The sequence below is a fragment of the Oreochromis niloticus genome, linkage group LG8 (assembly GCF_001858045.2).
Source record: "Oreochromis niloticus isolate F11D_XX linkage group LG8, O_niloticus_UMD_NMBU, whole genome shotgun sequence".
Lineage (NCBI taxonomy): Eukaryota > Metazoa > Chordata > Actinopteri > Cichliformes > Cichlidae > Oreochromis > Oreochromis niloticus.
Window position 1 is genome coordinate 27,776,662 of NC_031973.2, and position 25,388 is coordinate 27,802,049.

The 25,388-nt window shown below is 40.8% G+C and overlaps 1 protein-coding gene across 1 annotated transcript in view; it reads right to left on the reverse strand.

Annotated features, from left to right (window-relative positions):
• The window catches only part of ryr2a (ryanodine receptor 2a (cardiac)), a 267,874-nt gene that overhangs the window by 145,085 nt on the left and 97,401 nt on the right, over positions 1-25,388 (reverse strand). The window contains exons 27-40 of the mRNA XM_025909791.1: positions 24,742-24,846; positions 23,858-24,032; positions 22,127-22,335; positions 21,827-21,997; positions 20,689-20,834; positions 20,412-20,526; positions 20,089-20,249; positions 16,094-16,250; positions 9,961-10,047; positions 9,109-9,240; positions 4,465-4,559; positions 4,203-4,378; positions 3,174-3,826; positions 600-800 (exon numbers count right to left, since the gene is read on the reverse strand). Of these exons, the coding sequence (XP_025765576.1) occupies positions 600-800; positions 3,174-3,826; positions 4,203-4,378; positions 4,465-4,559; positions 9,109-9,240; positions 9,961-10,047; positions 16,094-16,250; positions 20,089-20,249; positions 20,412-20,526; positions 20,689-20,834; positions 21,827-21,997; positions 22,127-22,335; positions 23,858-24,032; positions 24,742-24,846 (2,583 nt within the window). The remainder of the gene's footprint in view (positions 1-599; positions 801-3,173; positions 3,827-4,202; positions 4,379-4,464; positions 4,560-9,108; positions 9,241-9,960; positions 10,048-16,093; positions 16,251-20,088; positions 20,250-20,411; positions 20,527-20,688; positions 20,835-21,826; positions 21,998-22,126; positions 22,336-23,857; positions 24,033-24,741; positions 24,847-25,388) is intronic.

Genomic DNA, 25,388 nt, shown 5'->3' on the forward strand with positions numbered 1-25,388 from the left:
GGAGAGACCAAACAGCCACTTCATAAACACATGGCACAACATAGAAGAGCCACCTCCACGGGACAAGACTCAGCTGTTCATCTGCATCTAAAGGTCAAAGGTCACTCTTTTGAGGATGCCAATGTTCACATTTTGGACAGAGAAGACAGATGGTTTGAAAGAGGAGTGAAAGAGGCCATCTATGTCCACTGTGAACGACCATCTTTGAACAGAGGCGGGGCTTACGACACCAACTGTCTGCCATCTATTATCCAGTTTTGAGATCCCTTCCCAGATGCCTTAACACCCACTCACATCCTGGGTCTTCTGACCTCAGTATATCACATGATAGTGTGGGGCTAGGTTTCACTATGGGTTCACCCTCAACCTTGGCTGATTGGCTGACTGTTTGCAAAAACTGTGTTTCTATACAAAGCCAAATTAAAATAAAATGTGTATGTAAGTCGCCCACTTAGCATTATTTACTGCTCTTCACTGAGCTTTAGCTAGCAAGTGTCCTTTGCTAGGCAACTATTTGAATTACAGAAAATTTCTGTGCAATGAGATTAATAGCAAGTTGAAGCGCTCCTCTAGATCTGACTGTTCTGTGGTGTTCCCACCTGTTCCTGTGGGGGAGATCTGAACTCTTTGGTCTTCTTGGCAGTAAGGGCTGCAGACATGTTGAGTGCCAGCATCACCTCATTGTAACGAAATCGTTGGTTTTCTTGGAGGCAAGCCACAAAGTCATCAGAGAAGGCCACCACTGCCTCGATACGATGGCGCACCTGACAGTCACACAGGTACTGTAGCACATGACACATCTACACACACACACACACACACATTAGATACAAGCAACTATACATAATTGCTCCAAAGCCATAACATGATGCATAACTGCAGTACATTTTTCTGTCAGGGAATCTGCTTCCCTGCAGACTATCTCTCTGCAGTGAATATTTTAAGGTGTTGTGTCTGGTTTTTCTGTGAGTTTACATACATAAATAACAACTATAACTAATTGTGTGTAAAAGCATGGGATCCCATTTCTAATTACATGGTTTAAAGAAGAAATTTTTAAAAATGCACATAGTGGCCATTAGGAAATTCAATTTCTAAAGTGATTTCGATATTAGGGGAAATGCCAATGCAGAAATACTGCACAACTGAATTGATGTCATTACGTCATTAAAAAGCTTGTTTAAAGCCCAGTACAGAAAATGTCTTGTTTCTGTGTTCTACCACAGCCCAAAGACATGCTTCTACAGATAACTAAATCTAAATTAGATAAGGCTGTCAGTATGAGCATAAATAGCTTTCTGTCTCTTTGTGTCAGCCTTGCGATGAAGTGGTGAACTATTTAGGAAGTACTCCATGTCTCATCCTACGAGAGCTAGAGTGTAGCCCAAAGTAGCTAAGATAACTCATGGATAGGTGGACTCTTGCAGCATAACTAAGTGGTGGTTTAGCGTTAACCGGTCCACCCCTAACTATAAGCTTTACCAAAAGGGAAAGTTTTAAGCCTAATTTTAAATGTATAGAGAGTGTCTGTCTCTCTATATAAAACCAAACAGGGAACTGGAAGAGGGACCTAATAGCTGAGGGCTCTGCCTCCCATTCAGATTTTAAATACACTAGAAACCCCAAGTAAGCCTGCAGTCTGACAGAGAAGTGATCTGTTAAGAAAATAACAGATCACTATTGTTAAGATTGGTCCCAGCTTCACGTGTCTGCGTTTGGGTCCTCTCTTCAAGACACGAGCTGCACACACAGATCATGATAGCAGTGCAGTGGTTTGAATACCTACAGCATGCTCTAATCGTTGTAATAAAATATTATGGTCAATAGCATCGAATGCTATTGGACAAGGAAAGAGATGAGTCCACTGTCAGAGGCCATAAGAAGATCATTTGTAACCTTCACTAAAGCTGTTTCTGTGCTGTGATGAGCTCTGAAACCTGACTGAAACTCTTCAAATAAGCCATTCCTCTGCAGATGATCTGTTAGCTGTGCTGAGTACAAACCTAGGGTGGTTTTTATTTTCTTCAATCAGTGATAAATAAAAAGATGTTCCAGCTTTATAGAGGGATTGAATATGAAGGAGCAAACTATTTCTCCAGGCTAAATGATGATCTTCTCAATTACTGAGACATCATTTCCTCTCTAGCTTACGTGTTATCTGCTTTAAGGTGCATATTTGAGAGTTATACCAGGGAATCAAGTACTTCTGATTTAAGGCTTTCTCTTTCACAGGATCAACAGTATCCAGAGTTGTACGAAGTGAAGATGTAAAAATATTAACATGATAATCGACCTCTGTGGGAGTAGCATTCAGGTTGCTGCTCTGGACACTGAAGAAGGTAACAGTGGAGTAAATCAATATGTTGATCAATTATTAAATCATTTACTAACAGGGACTTGGAAAAGATAAGCCTATTATTTAATAATTCTACGTGAAAGGGCCTTTATGGTATGTGATGTATTAAGTTATTATAATTTTTCCAGTCCTTCAATGATGCATAACTGTACAACTATATTTACCTTTGCTTCCATGTCTGATTTAACTTTGAGACTTTTGCACAACTGAAATTCTTCTTCTGTCTTTGCACTTGTGTTGTGTCTTTCCAAGGAACCAGAACCATGTGCTTACATTGGATTGTTGAATATTCTGATTTTATTTCAGTATACTGCTCACACCATCCTGGGATCTGGATGTCTGTGAGAAAATGTCTCAAGATTTGTCTTAAGCCATGTCTTTCTACAGCTTTGTTATCACAGCGAGAGAGCTCAGTTGTGATCCCACCAGAGAAGCTGACCTCAGTGCTGATCACATCAGCTTATAGCTAATGTCCTTTTATACATACTAATTCATGTAGGGATTCCTATTTAAGCTGGCATGACCTCTACACAGTTTGTAAAATCACTTTGATTAGGTCATGTGGTATGTGAGGTAATGACAATTGTATCTACACTGTGGGTCTTCCTGGGTCTTTGGGTTTCTTTGCATGCACATGGGGGGTCCCAGAACAGAGGCATCCCACCAAATATGAATTACTAGTTGGAATAACTATAATGATCCTGACTGAAATATGAACAGAATATGACCTTTACCTTAGCTAACAAAAATGGTGAACAACAGTGAATTTCTATATAAGAAATACATTTCCAAACTGGGAGCTTCTACTGAGTGTCACCTGGAGTTTTACAGGCTCTGGCAGCTTCATCTCTAATAGTCCTTCTTTGGGGACATTCAGCACCCCCTCCTTTCCTCCTCCTTCGGCTTCACCCTTCTTTAGGACCTCCAACTCCATGCAACGTGCATCCTGCTCATTGCGTCGTTCGCAGAACACAGAAGGTTCAATCAGTCGGAGGATATTCTTCAGATCTCCGTTTTGGAAAACGCCCATGATGAGCATAGTATATAACAGCTTGATGAGTGGAACAAATAGAAACTCAGTGCTTCCTCCTACTGGGTCCCGTACGTGCATGCTTCCCTCCCGTACTGCCTCTGTCAACATCTCAATGGTTTTCACTTTCAGTATATGTAAGGGGAATTCAGGGCTGTACTGGAAACAATCTCCTGATCCACTGTTGCCGTTGTTAGAGCACGATGGTCCGGGCCTGGATACAAAATTTGGGGATGTGAAGTGCATTCTGGGTCTCAAAGAGGTGCTGAGTCCAATGCCTGGCAGGCCATGTTTCTTCTTTTCATTTGGAAACAGAGTGATGCTCTTTGTGTCATTCGTCATGGGAACAATGTACTCGTTGTTCATCATGAGGCGAGCTGTAGCATAGCTGCTCAGGTGGATGTCGATGAGGAGGTCATAGTAGCCAGCACGAAGAAGACCTGTGAGTTTAGGACAAACAGAACAAGCTTGATGTCTATCCTGTAACATTTATATGCTTCTTTATGGTCAGACTACATGTGATCATGTTCAGTACTATTGCACATAACTCTTCTTGTGTTTATTGTTTTATGGACTATCTAAGCTGCCAAGGTCAAAAGATTAAATGAAATTTTTAAAAAAAATACATTATTCATATTCTTAACCAGCTGTCCAATTAAGGGTTGTGGTTTTACTCTGACAATTGGACCAGTATTTTATAAGGCTAACACTCAGAGACAGACATAGATTTATAAAAATACAATACTTTCTATAAAGTCGGTTTGCTATATAGAAATGGAGAATGAGAATATGCTTTATATGCTGTGTGTCTATTACCTGGCATATATTTATTCTCTATAGCGTAAAGGAGCTGTGCCTCATCCATGTGGGAGCAGAGGGCATGAGCTACTCGGTTGTTTCCCAGAGCACAGATGGCAGAGTACAGTCTGAGGGTATGGTAGTGAAACTTTAATAAGTCCTTCTGCTCTGACAGTTCTAGGATATCCAACGACCTGAGCAACAGAAAGGTACACACTGCATGAGAAATGTGTGGGAGGAAGGATGAAAAGGTGTGTGTGTTTAGCTGTGTGGACTTTACCTGTTCTCCTCAGGTATGTGCAGAGACATGAACTGCAGAGGTTTGTTACACTGCACCAGCCAGCCATGTCGATCATTTGCTCTGGATACTGAGACCTGGACCAAAGTCATACACAACATACACTAAATTTGAGATTATTTTGCAGTACTACAGAAAACTTTATATGAAAAATTATTTATCCATCCATCCATGAAAGGCTGGAGCCTATCCCAGCTGCCATAGGGCGAGATAGATAGAGACAGAAAACCGTTCATGCTCACATTTACCTATTGGCAATTAAGACTGGCCAATTAACCTAACCCGACTAACTGCATGTCTGTGGAAGGAAGCTGGAGTACCTGGAGAGAACCCACACAAACTCGGGGAGAACATGCAAACTCCACACAGAAATCCATTCCTCCATCTACTTTCTTCCTCTTAATTGTGGCCAGGTCGTGGGGCACCAGCCTAAGCACCTCCCACAGGACACCCCGAGGGAGACGGTCAAATGTGCTGCTGACTTCGACTGAGGAAATTGTCGGGCAGTGGAAGGAATGGTTCGTGGACCTCCTTAATCCCACTGACACGCCTTCCTTAGAGGACCTACACTAGAGTTTTTGCTTCAGCCACGTTCTGCTTAGCCTGTCGGTACCTATCGGCTGCTTCTGAAGTCCCTCAGGCTAACCAAGCCCAATAGGACTCCTTCTTCAGCCTGATGGTTCCTTTCACCTCTGGGGTCGACCATCTTGTTCAGTGGTTGGTGCACGACAGGCACCAACCACCTTGTGGCTGCAACTCAGTGGAGCAGCTTTAGCAATATAGGTGCTGAACATGGTCCATTTGGACTCAGTGTCCCCAGTCTCCCTTGGAATGCTGTCGAACTCTGTCGGAGGTGGGAGTTGACGCAGGCCAAGGGGATACTAGGATACCCACCCCATGACATCAGCCCAGCACACATTGCACCCGACCCCTACGGTGCCTCCTGCAGTTTACCATGACCTAGCTGAAGTGTTTAGCAAGGACTCTCACTTCCTCCACAGAGACCATATGACTGTGGAACTGATCTGCTCTCGAGGGCACCACTCCCCACCAGTAGTCTGTCCAGTCTTACTAAGCCGGAATGGGAGGCCATGGAACACTACATCAGTGAATAATCCGTCCTTCCAAGTCCTTGCTCGGGATGGGGTTCTTCATTGTGGAGAAAAAGGACAAGTTCCTCCGTCCATGCATTGATTTTCGGGGGCTGAACAAAAATAACGATAAGTATCCCCAGCCATTGCTATCTTCTGCTTTTGAACTGGTTCAAGTAGCCACCATTTTCACAAAACTGGATTTAAGGAATGCCTATCATTTAGTCAGGATCAAGGAAGGGGATGAGTGGAAAACAGCCTTCAATACTCACTTTCAAGTACCTGGTCAAGCCTTTCGGCCTCACCAACACTCCTTTCAGGCCTTGGTGAATGATGTCTTGAGAGACTTCTTTAACCACTGTGTTTTTTTGTAACTTGACGACATTGTGATTTTTATACCTGTCCATAGCTGAACATTAGAGACAGGTGCTGCAATGGCTACAGGAGGACCATCTATTCATCAAGGGAGAAAAATGTGAGTTCCAAGTTCAGTCTGTCTCTTTTCTGGGGTTCATTGTAGAACAGGGCTGGCTGCAGGTGGATCCAGCTAAAATTAAGGCAGTGGTAGAATGGCCGGAGCCGGTTGGACTCGTAAGGAGCTGCAGAGGTTTCTGGGCTTTGCAAATTTCTACAGGTGTTTCATCCGTAATTTCAGTCGCATTGCTCTGCCTTGACATGTTTAACCTCTCCTAGAGTTCCTTTCCAGTGGTCTCCGGCGGCACAGCAAGCATTCGCCTGCTGCAACCAGACCTCTCTCAGCCATTCATGGAGGCGCTGGCTAAAAGGGACGGAGCAGCCACTGGTCATCTGCACAGACCGCAAAAACCTCAACTCTCATAATGTGAAGCCAGATGCGCTCTTTCTCCGAAAAGCATGATTGGATCCTACCTGCAGCCTGCATCATCGGGGCCCTCAGATGGGAGATCGAGGGTCTAATGAGAAACGCAGAGTGGGAAAAACCCGACCCTGGAACGGGCCCTCCTAACCGACTATACATACCCACCACAGTGCGCAGCAAGGGATTCAGTGGGCCCACTCTGCTAAGTTTTCCTGTGGGTAAGAACCACACAATAACATTCATGTAGCGCTTGTTCTGGTGACTGTCTCTAGCTCGAGATATCCAGGATTTTGTTTCTCCTTGTCCTACTTGTGCGCAGTATAAGGCGTCCAACTCTCCACCAGTTGGGTTTCTCAGGCCCCTGGCTATCCCCAGGAGACACTAGTCGCACGTTGCCCTGAATTTCATAACTGGACTACCACCATCCTCAGGTAATACCACCATACGGACCATTGTGGATTGTTTTTCTAAAGCTGCCCATTTCATTGCTCTGCCCAAGTTTCCCACCGCCTTGGAAATGGGAAAGCTGTTGACTGTTGGCGGAAAGGGTTGGCGTAATAAGCAAATGCTTCAGCCAATACCTTTTGATTAGCCTTGTCTCATGATTTTTTGCTTTGTGGTAATCTTTATTCTGTATTCTGTATTCACTGAGATATTTGAATGCTAATCAATCAAATCAAATCAAATCAAAAAAAATAAATAAAACTGTTCATTGTTCCACCTTTCCATCTCTGAAGGGGAACACGAGATTCCCTCAGTTTAATACCATCTCCATCGTCCTGCCTTTGCATTCCTGACATACATGTTGTTATACCAAGCTTTAGCTGTCAGAAAAATGGCCTCACATTTGATTTATTTTGAATATTTTGGTATATACAGTCGTGGCCAAAAGTTTGAGAATGACATAAATATTGGTTATGAGTTAGAATAGAAGACTGGATGCGTTAAAAAGGAGGGTGATGCTTGAATTTGTTCTTCATGTTAATCATGGTTACCTGCATGGAAACATAGGCAGCCATCATTGCGTTGCACATAAAGGGCTCCACAGGCAAGTATGTTGTTGCTACTAAGATCGCACCTAAATCAACCGGATCATCAGATTATCGGATCATCAAGAACTTTAAGGAAAGAGGTTCAATTGTTCTGAAGAAGGCTTCAAGGCGCCCAAGAAAATCCAACAAGTGCCAGGACCATCATGATTCAGTTGCTGGATCGAGGTGCCACCAATGCAGAGCTTGCTCAGGAATGGCAGCAGGCAGGTGTGAGTGTAACTGCACACACAGTGAAGCGGAAACTTTTGGAGGATGGCCTGGTGTCAAGAAGGACAGCAAAGAAGCCACTTCTCTCCAAAAAAACCCCATAAGGGACAGACTGATATTCTGCAAGACGTACAGCGAGTGGGCTGCTAAGGACTGGGGTAAAGTCATTTTCTCTGATGAATCCCCTTTCCAGTTGTTTGAAGCATCTGGATAAAAGGATTGTCTGGAGAAGAAAAGGTGAGCACTACCATCAGTCCTGTCTCACGCCAACAGTAAAGCATCCTGAGACCATTCATGTGTGGGGCTGCTTCTCATCCCTCATGAACAAGTGGGCTCACTCACAATTTTGCCAAAGAACACAGCCGTGAATAAAGAATGGTACTAAAACATCCTCTAACTGCAACTTCTTCCAACCATCCAAGAGCAGTTTGGTGAAGAACAATGTCTTTCCCAGCTTGATGGAGCACCATGCCATTAGGCCAAAGTGATAACTAAGAACAAAACACTGAACCATGGTAAGAGCCATTATCCACGAACGGAAAAAACAGTAATGAACCTTAATAAGAGTGGCTGGCCAACCAAAATTACTCCAAGTGGGAAGTGACAACTTATCTGGGAGATCACAAACGAACCCAGAACAACATCTGAATTAAGAGACTGTCAAAAATGGCTTCCATAATAGAGTTCAAAAACCACTGCTGACCAAAAAGAACACAAAGGCTTGTCTCACATTTGACAGAAAACATCCCATGACCAATAAAACAAAGCGTAAATGTTACATCTTCTGTAAAGCTAACACAGTCAAATATGATCAAGGTAGAGATAGACTTGGATGACGTGGAACCATGAATTCTACTATCTACCAGAGAATTCTGAAGGATAATGTCCGGCCAAGGAAGGCACAACCAGTTATTACTGCAAATATTTTGGATTTACCTGGGTTATGTTTGTCTAATATTAAAATTTGTTTGAGCTTAACCATGTGACAAATATGTTTTAAAAAAAGAAGGAAAATAAATAAGAAATCAGCAACAGGGCATTTTCTTTTTAACACAATATTGTATTTAGTGCCATTTGAGTCTCTATGATAGATGACATAGAAATGAACTATAAAATGAGCCATTACTTGAAAAGCTGGCTTAGACTATTAAGCTCCTTCTATCAGAGAAGATTTGACAAATTTTTCATGGATACAATCCACAAAATACTAAACTCTGCAGCGCAAACCACACATGTGTTTTCCTTACAAATGTGGCACCATTTAAGGGAAAATAAACAGTTATGCCAGTGGTATGAGATTTAATTTAAAAGTAGTGTTTTATTATGTGAGATGCTTATGAAGGGCACATACTGTACACACTCTGCATGAGTTTGCAGGTGGCAGGTTTGTGTCCCGGGCCTGTAATAGTAACGCAGAACTACAGTAAGACACTGTTACCTTAAGGAAGTGGTTGGAAACGCGACTCCATAAAACAGGAGTAAGAAACTGTACGTGTAGCCGTGGAGGACACTGGGAAACTGGGTTCTTCTTCTCACTCTTAAACAGACCAGCTGATAGAGGCATCACATTCTGACAGGACACAGAGAAAAAGTTGGATAATGACCAAATACATATATACATATATATATATACACACAATACTACTAAGAAGTTCCTGACCATAATGGACTTGTTTAACTTCATTTAACATGTTTCAGGGCCCACTCGCACTGCAGGACACACTTTTTGACTTGGTCTTCACTTATGGTGTTACCATTGACCATGTGCACATAAATGAATTTGTTTTCAGTGACCAGTCTCTTTTAATAATTCTTTTACCAAGAGTCATTCTCTCAGTTCTTCTCTTTTTAATTTTTCAATTTCATCTGCTGATAACGTTTAGCTCCTTATAAAATCTCTTAATAAACACGGCTATTTCTCACTTACTGTGGTTTAATTATCAAACTCATGGGCTTCTAAAAACGCAGAATGACTCTGGAAGACCACAGGTTTTATTTTAATAGCATTTCATTTTCTTATTTATTTTACTCTATTTTGTATACAGTGCTTTGTGACACCTCGTTTGTGAAAGGTGCTTTATAAACAAATGTTATTTATTTCTTAAGTAAGCAGTGATCTGTCAGCTATTTCTGCTACTACATATCTGCTAGTAATAATAATAATCACATTAAAATAATATTTCTGTATTTAGAAATTGCATGCTAAGGACGAGTAATCTTATTAAATTAGTAATGATGATTAGGCTAAGTGTGTGTGTGTGTGTGTGTGTGTGTGTGTGTGTGTCCTCACCTTAATATGACCCAGTTCAAACTGGAAGACATTAGGACTTGTGGCCTTTGCAAAGACTGCAGGGAAGAGCTTAGTACTGGGTTCCACCTGCGCACAGGAAAAGTTTCTAAAATTACCTATAAATGCTGAAGTGATCTGTCAAATATAATCGTGGACTGTCAAAGTCCATGACTGCCAAACTCTGAAATTGTGAGACAGAGTGTGCACTTAGAGTGGCAGATTTAGCCAGCACTGACTGGTCCTGGCGCCTGCATCAGGGAGGGGCCGCCCTCCTCCCTTTAAAAGGATGTGACACAGCATCAATCAAATTCCTCTTCTTACTTTATAGAAGCCTCATCTCTCCTGACTGCTAACATGAGTGCTAGCTTAACAGTCTATTCAAGCAAGCTAACTAGCACACTAGCACATACTATTTATTAAAAACTCATCAAGTGCATCTTGGCATGTTGCTGAGGGCACAGGAAAGGTTTGTGAAAAACACAGAAAAATGTTGAAAAACATATTGCCCTTACACACCAGGCACCACTGGGGTCCATATCCTCAGTGGTGCCCAGCCCCATGAATGCTGGGCAAAAACAGGCCAGGGTTGCAGAACCTATTTCTGCCACCAGAGGAAGCCAAACACCCTCCACTGTGGGCTGCCTGGCTTTGAGCCCTCTCTCAGCAAGAACAGAAGGGTGGCAAGCTCTCGCTACACCAAAGTGAGGTTGTGAGGACATTAGAGAAAGGGTACTGCTTGCAATTTGCCACCACCCTTCCCAGATTTCCCAGAGTGATTTTCTCTCTTGTAAAAGGCAAATCATCCAGAATTCAGAAAAAATAAATATTTACGTTATGAGAAATATCGCGGGAGCAGAGCCAATGCAGCTTTTACTCAAAGATTTTCTAGTTCCCAAGAAGGGTGGAGGACCGTGTCCGATTGGACTTAAGGGCACTAAATCCGCATCTCAGGTCGTACAAATTCAGGATGCTGACAAATCCCACTCTAGTATGCTCAGGAAATTGCTTTACATCAACAGACCCTTAAAAACCCATATTTTGACATTCCCATTTACCCACGGCACGGGAAATTCCTGGGATTCGCTTTTCTTTTACTCTCACCCAGAGCGCCTCGTCCTCTGGGCGTGAAAGTTTAGTACGGCAGGATTCCCTCAAAGGGTCATAGCTAGCATTCAGAGTGCTAGAGCCCCCTCCACAAGATCACTACATGAGAATAAGTGGAGGTTATTTGAGGAGTGAAGTGGAAAATCTCACATTCTCTCCTTTCAGTGCTCTGTAACAGCTGTTCTCTTTTTTTTTTCCAGGAGCTGTTAGATAAAGGAAATGCCTTTCCAACAATTAACGTATACAGTGGCTTGCAAAAGTATTCGGCCCCCTTGAACTTTCCCACATTTTGTCACATTACAGCCACAAACATGAATCAATTTTATTGGAATTCCAGGTGAAAGACCGATACAAAGTGGTGTACACGTGAGAAGTGGAACGAAAATCATACATGATTCCAAACATTTATTACAAATAAATAACTGCAAAGTGGGGTGTGCGTAATTATTCAGCCCCCTGAGTCAATACTTTGTAGAACCACCTTTTGCTGCAATTCCAGCTGCCAGTCTTTTAGGGTATGTCTCTACCAGCTTTGCACATCTACAGACTGAAATCCTTGCCCATTCTTCTTTGTAAAACAGCTCCAGCTCAGTCAGATTAGATGGACAGCGTTTGTGAACAGCAGTTTTCAGATCTTGCCACAGATTCTGGATTGGATTTAGATCTGGACTTTGACTGGGTCATTCTAACACATGGATATGTTTTGTTTTAAACCATTCCATTGTTGCCCTGGCTTTATGTTTAGGGTGGTTGTCCTGCTGGAAGGTGAACCTCCGCCCCAGTCTCAAGTCTTTTGCAGACTCCAAGAGGTTTTCTTCCAAGATTGCCCTGTATTTGGCTCCATCCATCTTCCCAACAACTCTGACCAGCTTCCCTGTCCCTGCTGAAGAGAAGCACCCCCAGAGCATGATGCTGCCACCACCATATGTGACAGTGGGGATGGTGTGTTCAGAGTGATGTGCAGTGTTAGTTTTCCGCCACACATAGCGTTTTGCATTTTGGTCTCATCTGACCAGAGCACCTTCTTCCACATGTTTGCTGTGTCCCCCACATGGCTTGTGGCAAACTGCAAACGGGACTTCTTATGGTTTTCTGTTAACAATGGCTTTCTTCTTGCCACTCTTCCATAAAGGCCAACTTTGTGCCGTGCACGACTAATAGTTGTCCTATGGACAGATTCCCCCACCTGAGCTGTAGATCTCTGCAGCTCGTCCAGAGTCACCATGGGCCTCTTGGCTGCATTTCTGATCAGCGCTCTCCTTGTTCGGCCTGTGAGTTTAGGTGGACGGCCTTGTCTTGGTAGGTTTACAGTTGTGCCATACTCCTTCCATTTCTGAATGATGGCTTGAACAGTGCTCTGTGGGATGTTCAAGGCTTGGGAAATCTTTTTGTAGCCTAAGCCTGCTTTAAATTTCTCAATAACTTTATCCCTGACCTGTCTGGTGTGTTCTTTGGACTTCATGCTGTTGTTGCTCCCAATATTCTCTTAGACAACCTCTGAGGCCGTCACAGAGCAGCTGTATTTGTACTGACATTAGATTAAACACAGGTGCACTCTATTTAGTCATTAGCACTCATCAGGCAATGTCTATGGGCAACTGACTGCACTCAGACCAAAGGGGGCTGAATAATTACGCACACCCCACTTTGCAGTTATTTATTTGTAAAAAATGTTTGGAATCATGTATGATTTTCGTTCCACTTCTCACGTGTACACCACTTTGTATTGGTCTTTCACCTGGAATTCCAATAAAATTGATTCATGTTTGTGGCTGTAATGTGGCCAAATGTGGGAAAGTTCAAGGGGGCCGAATACTTTTGCAAACCACTGTATCTAGCAGCCATTTCACCCTGCATCACACGCTAGTTTGCCATTTTATGAAAGGGCCACGAAGGCTCCGGCTGTGTCTGAACCTCCCTATGTGGGATGTTCAGACGCTTGTTCCTGGCAGCAGTTTCACAGCCACCATTTAAGTTTCCCCACAGTGAGATTCATCCAGAACAGATGTTATGGTATAGAGTAACCTCAAGTTTTTAAAATGTTCTTCTTACATTGTAAAATGACTATACAGCATACATGTTTAATGACTTCAAAAACAAAAGGATTGGATGCACACATTCGGATATATATATATACCTTCCGGATAAAGGTTTTGTGGTCAGACAAGACAAAGATTGAGCTATTTGACCACAAGCAGTACGCTAGGAGGAGTAAGATGAAGTGGAGTGGGGCTTTTAAACCACAGATAACTGTACTAGCTGTCAAATCTGATTGTGATATCATCATGGTTTAAGGTAGTTCTGCTGTCTGTGGTATTACTACAGTGAACAAAGTGGATGGAATAGTTAAGCTAGAGCTGGGGTCCCTAACCCCAGGACTCCAGTCCAAATCTAGACCCTGAGGGAGTTTTGTCCAGATCGCAAAGCATTTAAGGAGGGATCATCTAGGGAGGTTCAGACACGGCCGGAGCCTTCGTGGCCCTTTCATAAAATGGCAAACTAGCGTGTGATGCAGGGTGAAATGGCTGCTAGATACAGTGGTTTGCAAAAGTATTCGGCCCCCTTGAACTTTCCCACATTTGGCCACATTACAGCCACAAACATGAATCTTTAATGGAATTCCAGGTGAAAGACCAATACAAAATCATTTACTATGTAGTTGGATATTTTATTCTTGCTAGCTGCATTGCTGACTTTTGAACAGGTGTGACAGGCAGCTATGTGGGTCAGCAACATTCTGGTCCACACTCCAAGCCAGCTGGTGGTGGTATTGCACCACCAACCACGAAAAAACAACAAAGAAGAAGAACCTATGCAGGTCCTTCAACACCGGTTGCTAAATTACAAACCTGGGAGGTCATGCTTGCTGACAGTACAATGATGACTCGGTGGTGCAGAGTGAGTAAAACAAGAATGGCTTTGTCAAAAAAGCATAAATCAAACTATGAAAATCGAACATTAAAAGATGAATGGACAAGCTTCGCTCACAACTGACTAATAAACACTTGCATGCATGCTTAAGAATTAAACTGAGCCCATTTTCAACCAAAGTTTAAAATGTTAACTACAAATGTCCGTGCAAGTTTCTCCCACAGACTAGCTTAATTATTCCAACCACTTTGTTCATTATAGTAATACCACAGACAGCACTGTTCTGGAATATGTTTTAAGTTACATTGTGTTGAGTTTGTCAAACATATTTTCTGTCCAGTTTAAAGCACTTGTTGGTTTATGTGCAATAGATGTTGCGTAGATTATTGCATGATTTCATTGTTAAACAGTTTTTTGTTTAAGATTTGTACTTTGAAAGGATTGCATTTTTCTGTTCAGCAGATGATTTAATAAGCATATGAATGATTGATCAGTAGTTACAAATCTATATTGTTAATTAAATAATAAAGAAAAATTAAAGAAAATATTTTTGTCGGTTCATTTAAAATGTTTGGGCCCCAGATTGATTGGATGACGAAGGTAGTGGACCGCTTGCTATTTTAGTTGGAGACCCCTGAGCTAGATGATGGTCCTCAAATGAAAAGCTAGATGGTTGAAACTTGGGCACAACTGGGTGTTACAAATATCCAGAACATCCAGAATTATGGCAAAAACGTATTGACAGCTAACTAATATGTATGGTTGAGGTGTAACTTGCTAATTGACATTTAATCAAATATTAGTGGATCTTAAATTTGAGCCTCTATGTACACTTTTGATCTTTTTAGATACAGTCATGCCACAGTTCAAAGAAATCAATACAAATCAATACAAGCCTAAAATTACCATCACAGTAATTCCCAAAATGAGTCTCTGTCAACTTGTGACCTCAACTGTAGTTGCTAGCAGTACTGTACTGCTACCTGCATTTACATGTGTTTGTTGGAAGTGTGATAGCAATTTCTACCAAACTGTTGATTTAAGTTTTAATTTAAATGTAAGATTATTTCTTAGCTACATTCCATTCAGTTTTCTTTTAGACTTTTATTTGAATTCACTGAGTTTTTTTTAAAACTTTGCCTCAGTACACCACCACAATGGATGTTAAAACAAACAATTAAGATGTGATCAAAGTGTAGAATATTAGCTTTAATTCAGTGGGTTTCAAATTCCCTGTGTAGTGAATTACAGCCATTTTTAAAGTGCCCCATATTCAGGGGCTCAAAAGTAATTGGATATTAAATATCAAGATTGATTTTAATACTTGGATTAAAATCTTTTGTCAGTGACTGTCTTAAGTCTAGAATCCAAGAAGTCCCACGAGATGCTTTGCCAGAATGTTACTACACACGCCTTCAACTTCCAGCAAAGGCTAACCTGGAAATCCTGTTAAGTGAAATCAGCAGTTTGTGGACTGCTGATTTCACTGTGGACTGTCTGAATTTACATTCACAAATGCATTGATTGTAGACTTTCACAATGATACGCCTACGCCCTTCAGAACTTTACTGACTTAGATTGATGCCGTGTAGGTTTTGTCTTAGCCAAGGAAATAATTTTACAATTTCTTGACTCTTGTGGTGTTGCTGTGCTGAGGAGTGCATTCCTTCTTTTTAAAAATCTGATGATTTGCATGCAAAGTTTTTATAATTCTTGACAGGTTAAGTTGGTTGTGCACATTAATTATTGCTTCCTTCACTTGTGTCATATTTCTTTGTACATCAAATTTAGAGTGCTTGAAATCAACTCCAACGATTAATGCTACACTTTTGTCAGACTTCTTGAATTAAAGTCTACACGTCAGTCACATCTTCCCTGTTTTAGAATACACTGTGGTGGTGTACAGAGGCAAAATGACAGGAACTGTTTAAATGTCCAATAACTTAGAGATCCATGTATGTATTTTTTTGACGAGTCAGTGGATGCCTGGTGCATTAGTAGGCAAGGAAAGGTGGAGGACAACATAGTGTGTTTGTAGATGGAGACATGGTTTTATCAGAGCTGGTTCAAAAAACAAAAAAGCACCTATTTTCTTGCAGAATAAAAAATAAAATGATGTACAAAAATGAAAACCTGGAATCAAACCATACATATTTACCTGGTAGTATGTGCTGAGTTCTTTGCCATTGGCTGTGAATGTCAGCAGACCGTTTGTAGTGTCAACCAGACAGCCAATCTCTAAGCCGTTGTTCCTCCCCTGACTGGGGCTGCTGCTTTCTCCACCCCACACCATGTAACAGTTGCTGCGCTTTATGCTGCAGGACACAAGTGGAAAGTAATGTAGAGTTAGGTCCATAATTTTCTGTTTTGCCTCTGCACATCACAGCAGTGGATTTTAAGTCAAACAACCAATATGTGACTGAAGTGCAGACATTCAGCTTTAATTTGAGGGGTTTTATAGAATTTTTGCACGAACGTCTTAAGAATTTTAATTATTTTTATACGTGGTCTCTATTTTCAAATGATTCAAATTATTTGAAAAATTGAATTGGCCAGTTCCTTTGTTTTTCAAACTAAATGGTAAATGGACTGGTTCCTATGTACCACTTTTCTACTGCTTTCTAGCTAAGACACACACACACACAGACACACACACACACTCATATCCTGATGAATGCATTCGAGAGCAACGTGGGGTTAGCATCTTGCCCCGTTTTTTAACTGTATCTTGTATCTTCTGGATGAGGTAGATTGGATGTGTGTATGTGTTTATCTGCATCTGTGCATCTCTCGATGTTTGGGTGTGTTAGTGAGTGAATCAGTTTGTGTCTGTAAGCCTTTACAAGAGTGTGTGGTGGCTGCAATGAAGAAAAGTGAGTATTCCTAAGTTCACCCTGTACATTAATGGAAAATGTTGTGCTGCTGAAAACAAGATGTTATGATGGTGTAGATGTCCGTTATGAATGTTAATAATAATTCAGTGTCCAACATAACAGTCCCAGCTCAGTGGTTTAGAGCTTTACTAGACCACGTACATTTTTAATGGCCAGCAAAAAACACTTTTATATTTTTTAAATATTAACGCAGTTTTATGAATATATTATTTTATATAATATTTTACTTCTTTTGGGAAAGTATCTTGCCCAAGGATATTTGGCATTGTCAAGAAGATTGAGATCCCTCAGATCTCAATCTAACCAAAAGGGAAGTAAAAGACTTAAAATCCAGGCTTCACAGGTGTAATGTAGCACAGATTAAATATATATTTAAATATAAGCGCCAAAGAGATGGCAGTACAAGTGAGAAAGGTCATCATACGCGTTGAGGGGTGGGAAGTACTGAAGTTCAAATACTTTGTTATTCTGCTTAAGGAGAATTTTCAGGTATCTCTACTTTACTTAACTATTTATTTTTCTGACTATTTTTTACTTTAAACTCTACATTTTCACACAAATATCTGTACATTCTTTTGCTTCAATTTATAAAAAAGAAAAGTCTTATTGCTTTACATTGAAGACATTTGAAGGGAGTTTTTATTTCCCTGCACTGATGCCTTCAAACGTCAGACCAATTTGAGCCTAAATGAAGGAATCAGTAACACGCTGATGTATCCATCACCAGGGCTCATCCCATACAAAGAGATGAAAGAAGCAAAAACATATAATTTGTGCATTATTTATAGCATTACACTCTGTGGTTACAATTGTGCCAGAGCCATCTGGAACTGCGTTTTTGGTGCAGATGTCCATAAGTTTTAGTCGCAGTACTTCAGCATCTAGTAAGCCCTACAGAAGACTGAGCATAAAGGGAGCAATGGGGGTTTTTTTTTTTTCAAATGCAGTGTTTCTATAATGTTTCCAATCTACAAACATCAACCCAAAAACTGTGTGCATGCAGTTGGTCATATAGTGTGCTGGCTAAAGGTACGGCTGGTGTTTTTCCCAACGAGACTAAAGAGTGCAAGGAGCTTGGAGAGAAAGTGACTGGAATTCTTTAAATGTCATGAAGATGTTTAAACTCTCATCCAAGAGGCTTCTTCAGTTCTTAAACCAAATGGTGGAGAGTCTGAGGTCTTTAACCCTTAATGAGGGATGTCCCTTAAGAGGGTTGTTGACTTTAATGATGTGCTTCATCACATGCGCTAGGGTTTGAAAAAGGGAGTGGGTCTTTACCACCAGAGGTTTTGGGTGATACCACTGTGAGACCTTGCCTCACCCTATGATTTGACTTATTGGGCCACCTAACACAAAATGTGAGTGGGGTTCAGGGAAGGAGTCTGAGGGAGGGATGCATCGTAGGTGGCTGACAGTTCATGTTGTAAGCCACCACCTCTGTTCGTGATGTCTGTTTACAGTGGACATATATCACCTCTTTCAAATCATCTGTCTTCTCAGTCCAAACTGTGAACACTGGCATCCTCGAAAGAGTGACCTTTGATCTTTAGGTGCAAATGTAGAGCTGGACCTTGTTCTGTCAAGGTGGCTCTTCTATGTTTATGGAGTGTCTGCTTGGTTTCTCCAGTTTTACCAGAACTCCACTGGAACTTTTACCTGAGCAAGTAGTGTTAAGTATCTTTGTATTTATATTTGTCAATGTAAATTTGTCATTGTGTAAATACTTACGCTATTGTGTACTTGACACACATGGAGAGATGCCAAACTGCCTTTCACTGTTCTTGTAACAGTGACAATAAAAAGCTATTCTATTCTATTCTATTCTATTCTGTACTTAAGTAAAGAATTCCGTACTTTGCTACATCATAGGAATACATTAGGAGTAGCCAAATTAACAATCTGTTACATTGTTAAAATGAAGGAATACACTGGCCATCTCATCAACACCAAAATCCTGAACAACCAAAGAAAACAACTAAAGGGCATAATAACAGAATTATTTCCCTGGTTAAACAATTTCACAACATCAAACCAACTCGTTCTTGTCTTGAGTGAGTGTTCGAACTGTCAGAGTCTACAATCAGGAGACGTCCTCATGGTTGGAAATACAGATGAATCAAGATGAGGTTGTGCCAGAATTATGGGAAGAAAAAACTAAAGTAAAGGAACAGTTCATGGTCCAGAGCATGCTACATCATTTGTCAAACGTGACAGAGACAATGACATAGCATGGACATGTATGACTGCCAACCTAACCAGCTCACTAGTGTTTAGTGATGATGTGACTGTTGATAGTAAAGTGAATTCTGAAGTGTGCAGGGCTACCCGCTCTGCTCAGGTTCATCCTGATGGTCAAACTAATTGGATGGCTCTTAACAGTGCAAATAGATAATGACACAAAGTATATTCAAATTTTAAAAAATGAGTTATTCTTCAAATTCCAAGTCAGTAACCTCATATTAAATAAATAGATGCTTTTCGGTTACTCAAGATAAAAAACAGTTATTGACTCCAAAGGATTTCACATCCAAATTCAATCATTAAATTTAGGCTTTCTGCAAAAGACTGGTAACCTACCAGCGGTGTATCCTGTCTCTCACCCTATGACAGCTGGGTAAGGCTCTAGCCTCCAATTGGCTGCAATTCCTAAAAGGTTTATGCAAAGTTTTTTTATGAATTAAACCTCAATCGTGGTTTGAATACCATAGCCTATCTCACCTGCTGTCAACTTCTAATTGCTACTTCAGCTTGGTGATGCACAATGACACAAACAAGAGGCAACGGCCAGGGCAGAAATATGACATCAAAGCCAAAGTTCCAGAAGCTGCAGTTCCTCTAAAGGCCACTTGAGGCTGGCTTCAAAAGCAAATCAATCCCCACAGACTCCCATGTTAAAATGTCCATTTAAAAAGCTTTTTCATAGCATTGTTTATATCCTACTGTATGGGTGGTTTCCCAATTCACAACATGTTTTAACAGTCATCCGTGGTGTGGCTCTGACTGAGAAAATGAAGGACACAGGACATCCACTGACTAATCACAAGTCATTAATGAGCCCATCATGCGCAGTCAGATCCACCCGTTATCATGACATCTAGTGTAGCTACAGCCAACCTTACATAAAGTCTATGATAAAACATAAACAAGCTGATAAATAGGTGAAACATTCTTACACTCACCCGAAAATCTGCAGCTCTGTTGTAACATGCCACTCAGCCCAGAAACCTATCCATACACTTCCACAAGAGACTTGACTAACCTCTCATGAACTTTGCCTTTTTCATCTCCCAGGGTAACCGTGACAGTCCGGACCTTGTGCAGCTCAAAGCACGGGTCGTACTGATGGAAGTCAGAAGTCACCCAGCCTACCCAAACACTGCTGGGCTCCTGACCTGGGAAGATCCGCACTGAATAGTAGTACTGCAGAAAGAGCAAGAGGCGCAATCACATGTAAACCAAAACAAGGAGTTAAAGAGCACTGAGCATTTTAAACCAGGTTCAGCAAAAAACATTCATCTCCTGTAAATCAAGCTACACTTGCTCGCTGGATCTATGAGCTATTCATCATGACAGTTGTCTTACAGTGGAGGCTTGCATGAGGAAATCAGCGCTAACTCTGTCATCAGCCATCACCTCCTCCGATACACGAGCAGATGAGGGACAGCTGTTGTCTGGCTTGTTTCTCTTCAGCGTCAACCTGGCAGATTGGATTAAGAAATAAACACCATGAAAGAGGGGAAAGAGATCGCTAGAGTTCAAAACCTTGGTTAAATATCACAAGAGGAACATTTAACAATCTGAAGCCTCATTAATTTGATGTTAATGAGTCAAGGATTTGTTGAGAGGATGGAGGGATTACCGCTGTTTGAGCTTGGAGGGCTTCTCCTGGTTATAATCTTTGTGGTTGTTGAATTCATCTCTCTCGGGTCCGTTGGGACCATTATGACTGTGAGATGACTTCATCAGGACCTCAAAGTCTGACACATTTTCAAAGTCCTCCAACTCCTGCAGAAAAACACAACTGAATGCACAACACCACTGCAACAGGAAGTAATCAAAGTCCTGACATAAATCTGTTAAACTCTGTTTTAGGTCATTCTATGTAATGTCAGCCAGACCTTTTAGTACATGTCACGGTTTGTTCAGTGGATTCATGAGACTGTAAAAAAACACTAAGACATTAAAAAATGTTGTGAAGTAGTTGAAAATGATTTTGTTCACCTAATGTAGTTAGATGTCAGTCTCCTTGTTTCACAGCACCTTTAGCAGAATCACTATGACTACTATAACATTATTAACTTTAAATTATTACAACATCACAAGCTAGAAAACTGTGAGGGAAGCCAGGTATCAGATATCAAGTTAACAGTGTTGTAAAATGCCACCTAAATCCAGAGCAGAGACAGAATCAGACAATGAATATGGGACTCTTTTTACTTGGTGTTGCTACAACAGCAACAGGAAAACTTTAAAAGCTTTGTCAAAGTCATTATGGATTCAACAAACTCCAGAACAGAGGCAATAAAAAGTGAGTTATACAAGATCTACACAGGCCTTCAGTTTACACACAAAGATGTGGATGACATAAAATCTGAAACTGAAAAATTGAACTCAACAACTCGTTGCAGTCTGACATTCAACATGTGTGACATTCTGTTGGCTGTCACTAACAAGATGGCGGAACAACCTAGTAAGTGAGCATATTGTGGAGTCAGTGGGGGAGACCTGAACAGAGGAGAGAGTGAAGAAAATTCTTTCAGAAAAGTTACAGCTGGAAATAGAGATGGAGAGGGCAAAACACCAAGCCCAACACTTCTGCACACATTGTTTGTAACAAGAGGCGATTTGAGTTACTGCTGCAGCTCAATGCTGATGATCATTCTCCTCAGACCTCTAACTTTAACAAGGCATGTTTGCCCAGAGAACTCCTGCTCCTGCATTTGCATTTATGCATTTTTGATTGCATTTATGTGAGTTTTACAAATAGCATTTGTTACCCTCTTTGGTGAGAAGAGGCTGCCGTTTGGTGGGCTCCTGGTTTCGGCACATTCTATGGGCATGCTAAGTCTGTAGAAGGTAATGTCGGTGTAGCTGTTCTGTGAGCCAAAGGACTTCTGAGTGACCTTCAGGCATGGACACGACTCTGTTGTCTCGTCTATCCTCGTCACCTGAAAAAGAAACACACAAACATACTGTCTGTATGTTTTATTTAGCTCAGCATATCTTTTGGTTATTTAGTCAACATGTTTGTTAAATATTGGGAATGTGTTGAAACGTGCTCACGGTCCTGTCCTCACCTCGATGTGTTGGTGGTGGGGGGGTACTGGTACAAACTGAGGGAGCCTCTTGCTAACCCACATGGTGACATCCCGGTTCATGTTAACAGCAAAAGGCTCATAGCCTTCTTGTAGGCCACAAATGGTGAAGTACTTTAAAGTGCTGACATCTTTACCAAAGTTCATTCTCCCAGCCTGACACACACCCAGACTGCAAACTGGTATAAAACCTGTGACAGACAAAAACAGTCAAATCCTTTAAAACATATATTAATGATGTATCTTAAAATCTGCGCACTAGATAATCTGCTTTTTTCACATCTAAATGCTATCATACTCAGCGCTCCTTAATCATCAAAATTATGTTTGTTTGGGTTTTTTTGCCTCTCTGGCCAAGAAATACGCCCAACAGATTTATTTTCCCAAGTACACCATTACGGCTTTTGCTGGTCCACTTGACTGTCATAGTTTATTATTTATAGTTTATCTTTGTTATATTTTTTTAATTTTAGGTTATTACAATCAGAATGGACAGGACCGGGGGACAGGAAAGAGAAAAAAGAAGAGAAGAGACGTTGGGAAGTGAGTTATCATCAAAACTATTCCGACATATTTGCCTTTGGGAGCCTTAAATCAAAGAAGACAACGCTCAGAAATGAATCTGGTAGATTTATCAGCTGCTGTCCAGATAACATTTCTGAGCTTTAGGACTATTAATAAAACAGAGGTATAAATATCCTGTTTCTAAAAGTGGAGTTACTCTGACTTCCAAGAAAAAACCTGAAGCATTCAAAGTGTTTTTTGCCATCAGTCTTAAACTAAACTGCAGTTCAAAGGATATGCTGATTAAGCACCATCATCGGCATCAGCTTGTAAGATAGCAAATGATGACTGTGTTGTATAGAAGGAGATGCACTGTGCACTTCATTGATCCATTTAAAACATTGGACACAGCGACAATTGCATAGACAGCCAAAGAATGATTTGGCTTTGGCTTTAAAAAAATGACAGACTCTATGCTTCCTTAGGAAATGCCCATTTCCTGCTCATTCCCTAATTTTGTACAGCCTCTGTATTGGTCTTCCACTTCAGCTTGTTGTTGATGTGGACACCTGGATCCTTATATTCCTCCACCACATAAACATATTCTTCTAGTATAGACAGTGGATATCTCTATACTGTCTTAAAATTGCTGTGAAGAGTTGGTATCGACAATTACACTCCAATATAAACAGCTTCTTATTGAAATATATCCTATATTTCATACAGTGTATCCAGTTGTTGCACCTTTGTAAATAAAAGCTTTGCTTTTTCATTTATTTACTACTGACTAAATATATTTATGTCTATCATCATTGGTTTAAAAATTAACTGGCAACAGCATGGTCAGTCATTTAGGGTTTTTTTTTTCAAATGCCAAAATTTACTGGCTCCACCCTCTGTGTTAACAGTTTTCTAAGTAACGATTGACAGTTTTGAGAGTTTCCTACTGAAATAGTCAGCTGTTAAATAGAAATTCATAGTTACAAACTTTAAAACATAGGAGAAACAAATTTAATAAAATGTTAGAAACAGGCTAACAAAATATACAGACTAATAATTAAGTAAATATGTTCTTTCATCAATGATTTACCCAGAAGAACACTTGGGCCACCTGCTGGTATGTTTAGTAAGATTTACTCTTTGGTCTTAAAAATGAGCAGTGTCTCCTGTTTTTACAAACGCATCTGCTGTCCAAGACAGACTACTGACCTTCACCGACTTCAAAGTCCTTGAAGGCCAGCTCTGATCCAGAATCATCCAGCAGCACTTCTCCATTCAGTGTGAACATCATGGTGTGCTCATTCAGATCCACCATGCAGCCCACCACATCTCCTATCTGCCAGGCTCGCCCAAAGTGTTCATTACCTTGGTGCCAGCGCTGCACCTAGAAAACACAGTACATGCAGGGGTGCGCGCACACACATGCAGTTACAGGGATGATCAGTGTGGAGATGTAGTGGTGTTATTACCAAGGCTTTTGTCTACCCATTAGAAAAAATATTGATTGTTTTCGCCATTTCTATGATACTATGATGCTCACAGTATGCTGAATCAAATTGTCTATACATCCATCCATTGTTTAGTGCTTATTAAGGTCATGGTGAAAGTGGTCTAAGTAACCAGGCCAGGCCACTCTCTCCTTGGCCAACACAAGATGTGTGCGGGTTCAACTCCTTCAAGTCGAACATGAAAGACCTGGACCAAAGACTGCTGACGGCATCACTGCAGTGGCAGTCTAACCATCGGTTTCCCACTCGTCCCCTACTCATGAATACAAAGCTGAGATACTTTAAGCTTTTTCACCTGGAGCGATAATTTGTCTCCAACCTAAAGTGTCCAGTCAGTCCTTTTACAACTCAGGACCTGATCTCAGAATAAGAAGTGTTAAAAGAGATTGTATTTTTTCATAACTATAAGTTGGATTAAGAACTAATCATAGGATGTAAAACTGACTCATTTATTAAAAATGTAGGTTATTGTAAAGAGTTTTGATGTTTTTAATTTTTCTGTGTAAAGATAATAAACATTCACATCAGAAATAAAAAAAAATACCTGAATGTAATAAATAAATGAGATTTGTGAAATGACTGCACCTTGAAGCCATCAAAGACAAATGCCTGATCATCAGAGCCCAGCTCCTGGTCTGGTAGACATCCTGGCCTGGCCCAGCCGACCCTCATCTCTCCAGCTGTTAGAACCTAAATGATTAGGACCACATTAATATCCAGTTTGGAAAGTGTTTTACAAATATAATAAAAGGCAACGTGTACTGCTTTGGGTGCACAGACAGTTGAAGATCAATGGGTTAGTAAGGTTTTGTTGAGCTTAGAATTTTGTATTTGCAAATCTGACATAGTAAGTCATGCTGCAACCCTAACCTGGTTGAGTTCGAACTGTTTGTAAGCACAGTGTTTTCACTATTTATTTTCTATTTATTTTTCAGACAATGTCTGAATGCAAGCCTGTTTATCTGAACATTACAGTTTCATTTACATGTCACATTTATAGACGAACATACACATTCACAAAATGTTTTATGCTTTTATACTTGCTCATGATTCACAGTCAAATCCATTTTACAATATTCGTATTGCAACGAATATAAAAATTTTTAATTATGCTTAAACAGATCCAGTTTAAAGTTTTACGGGTCTAATGTTTAGAAAAAGCAGCACTGCAGTGCATGTGGACCCCTTTGAGGCCTTCCCCAAACCGCAGCTCAATTCATGTCTAAGCCATC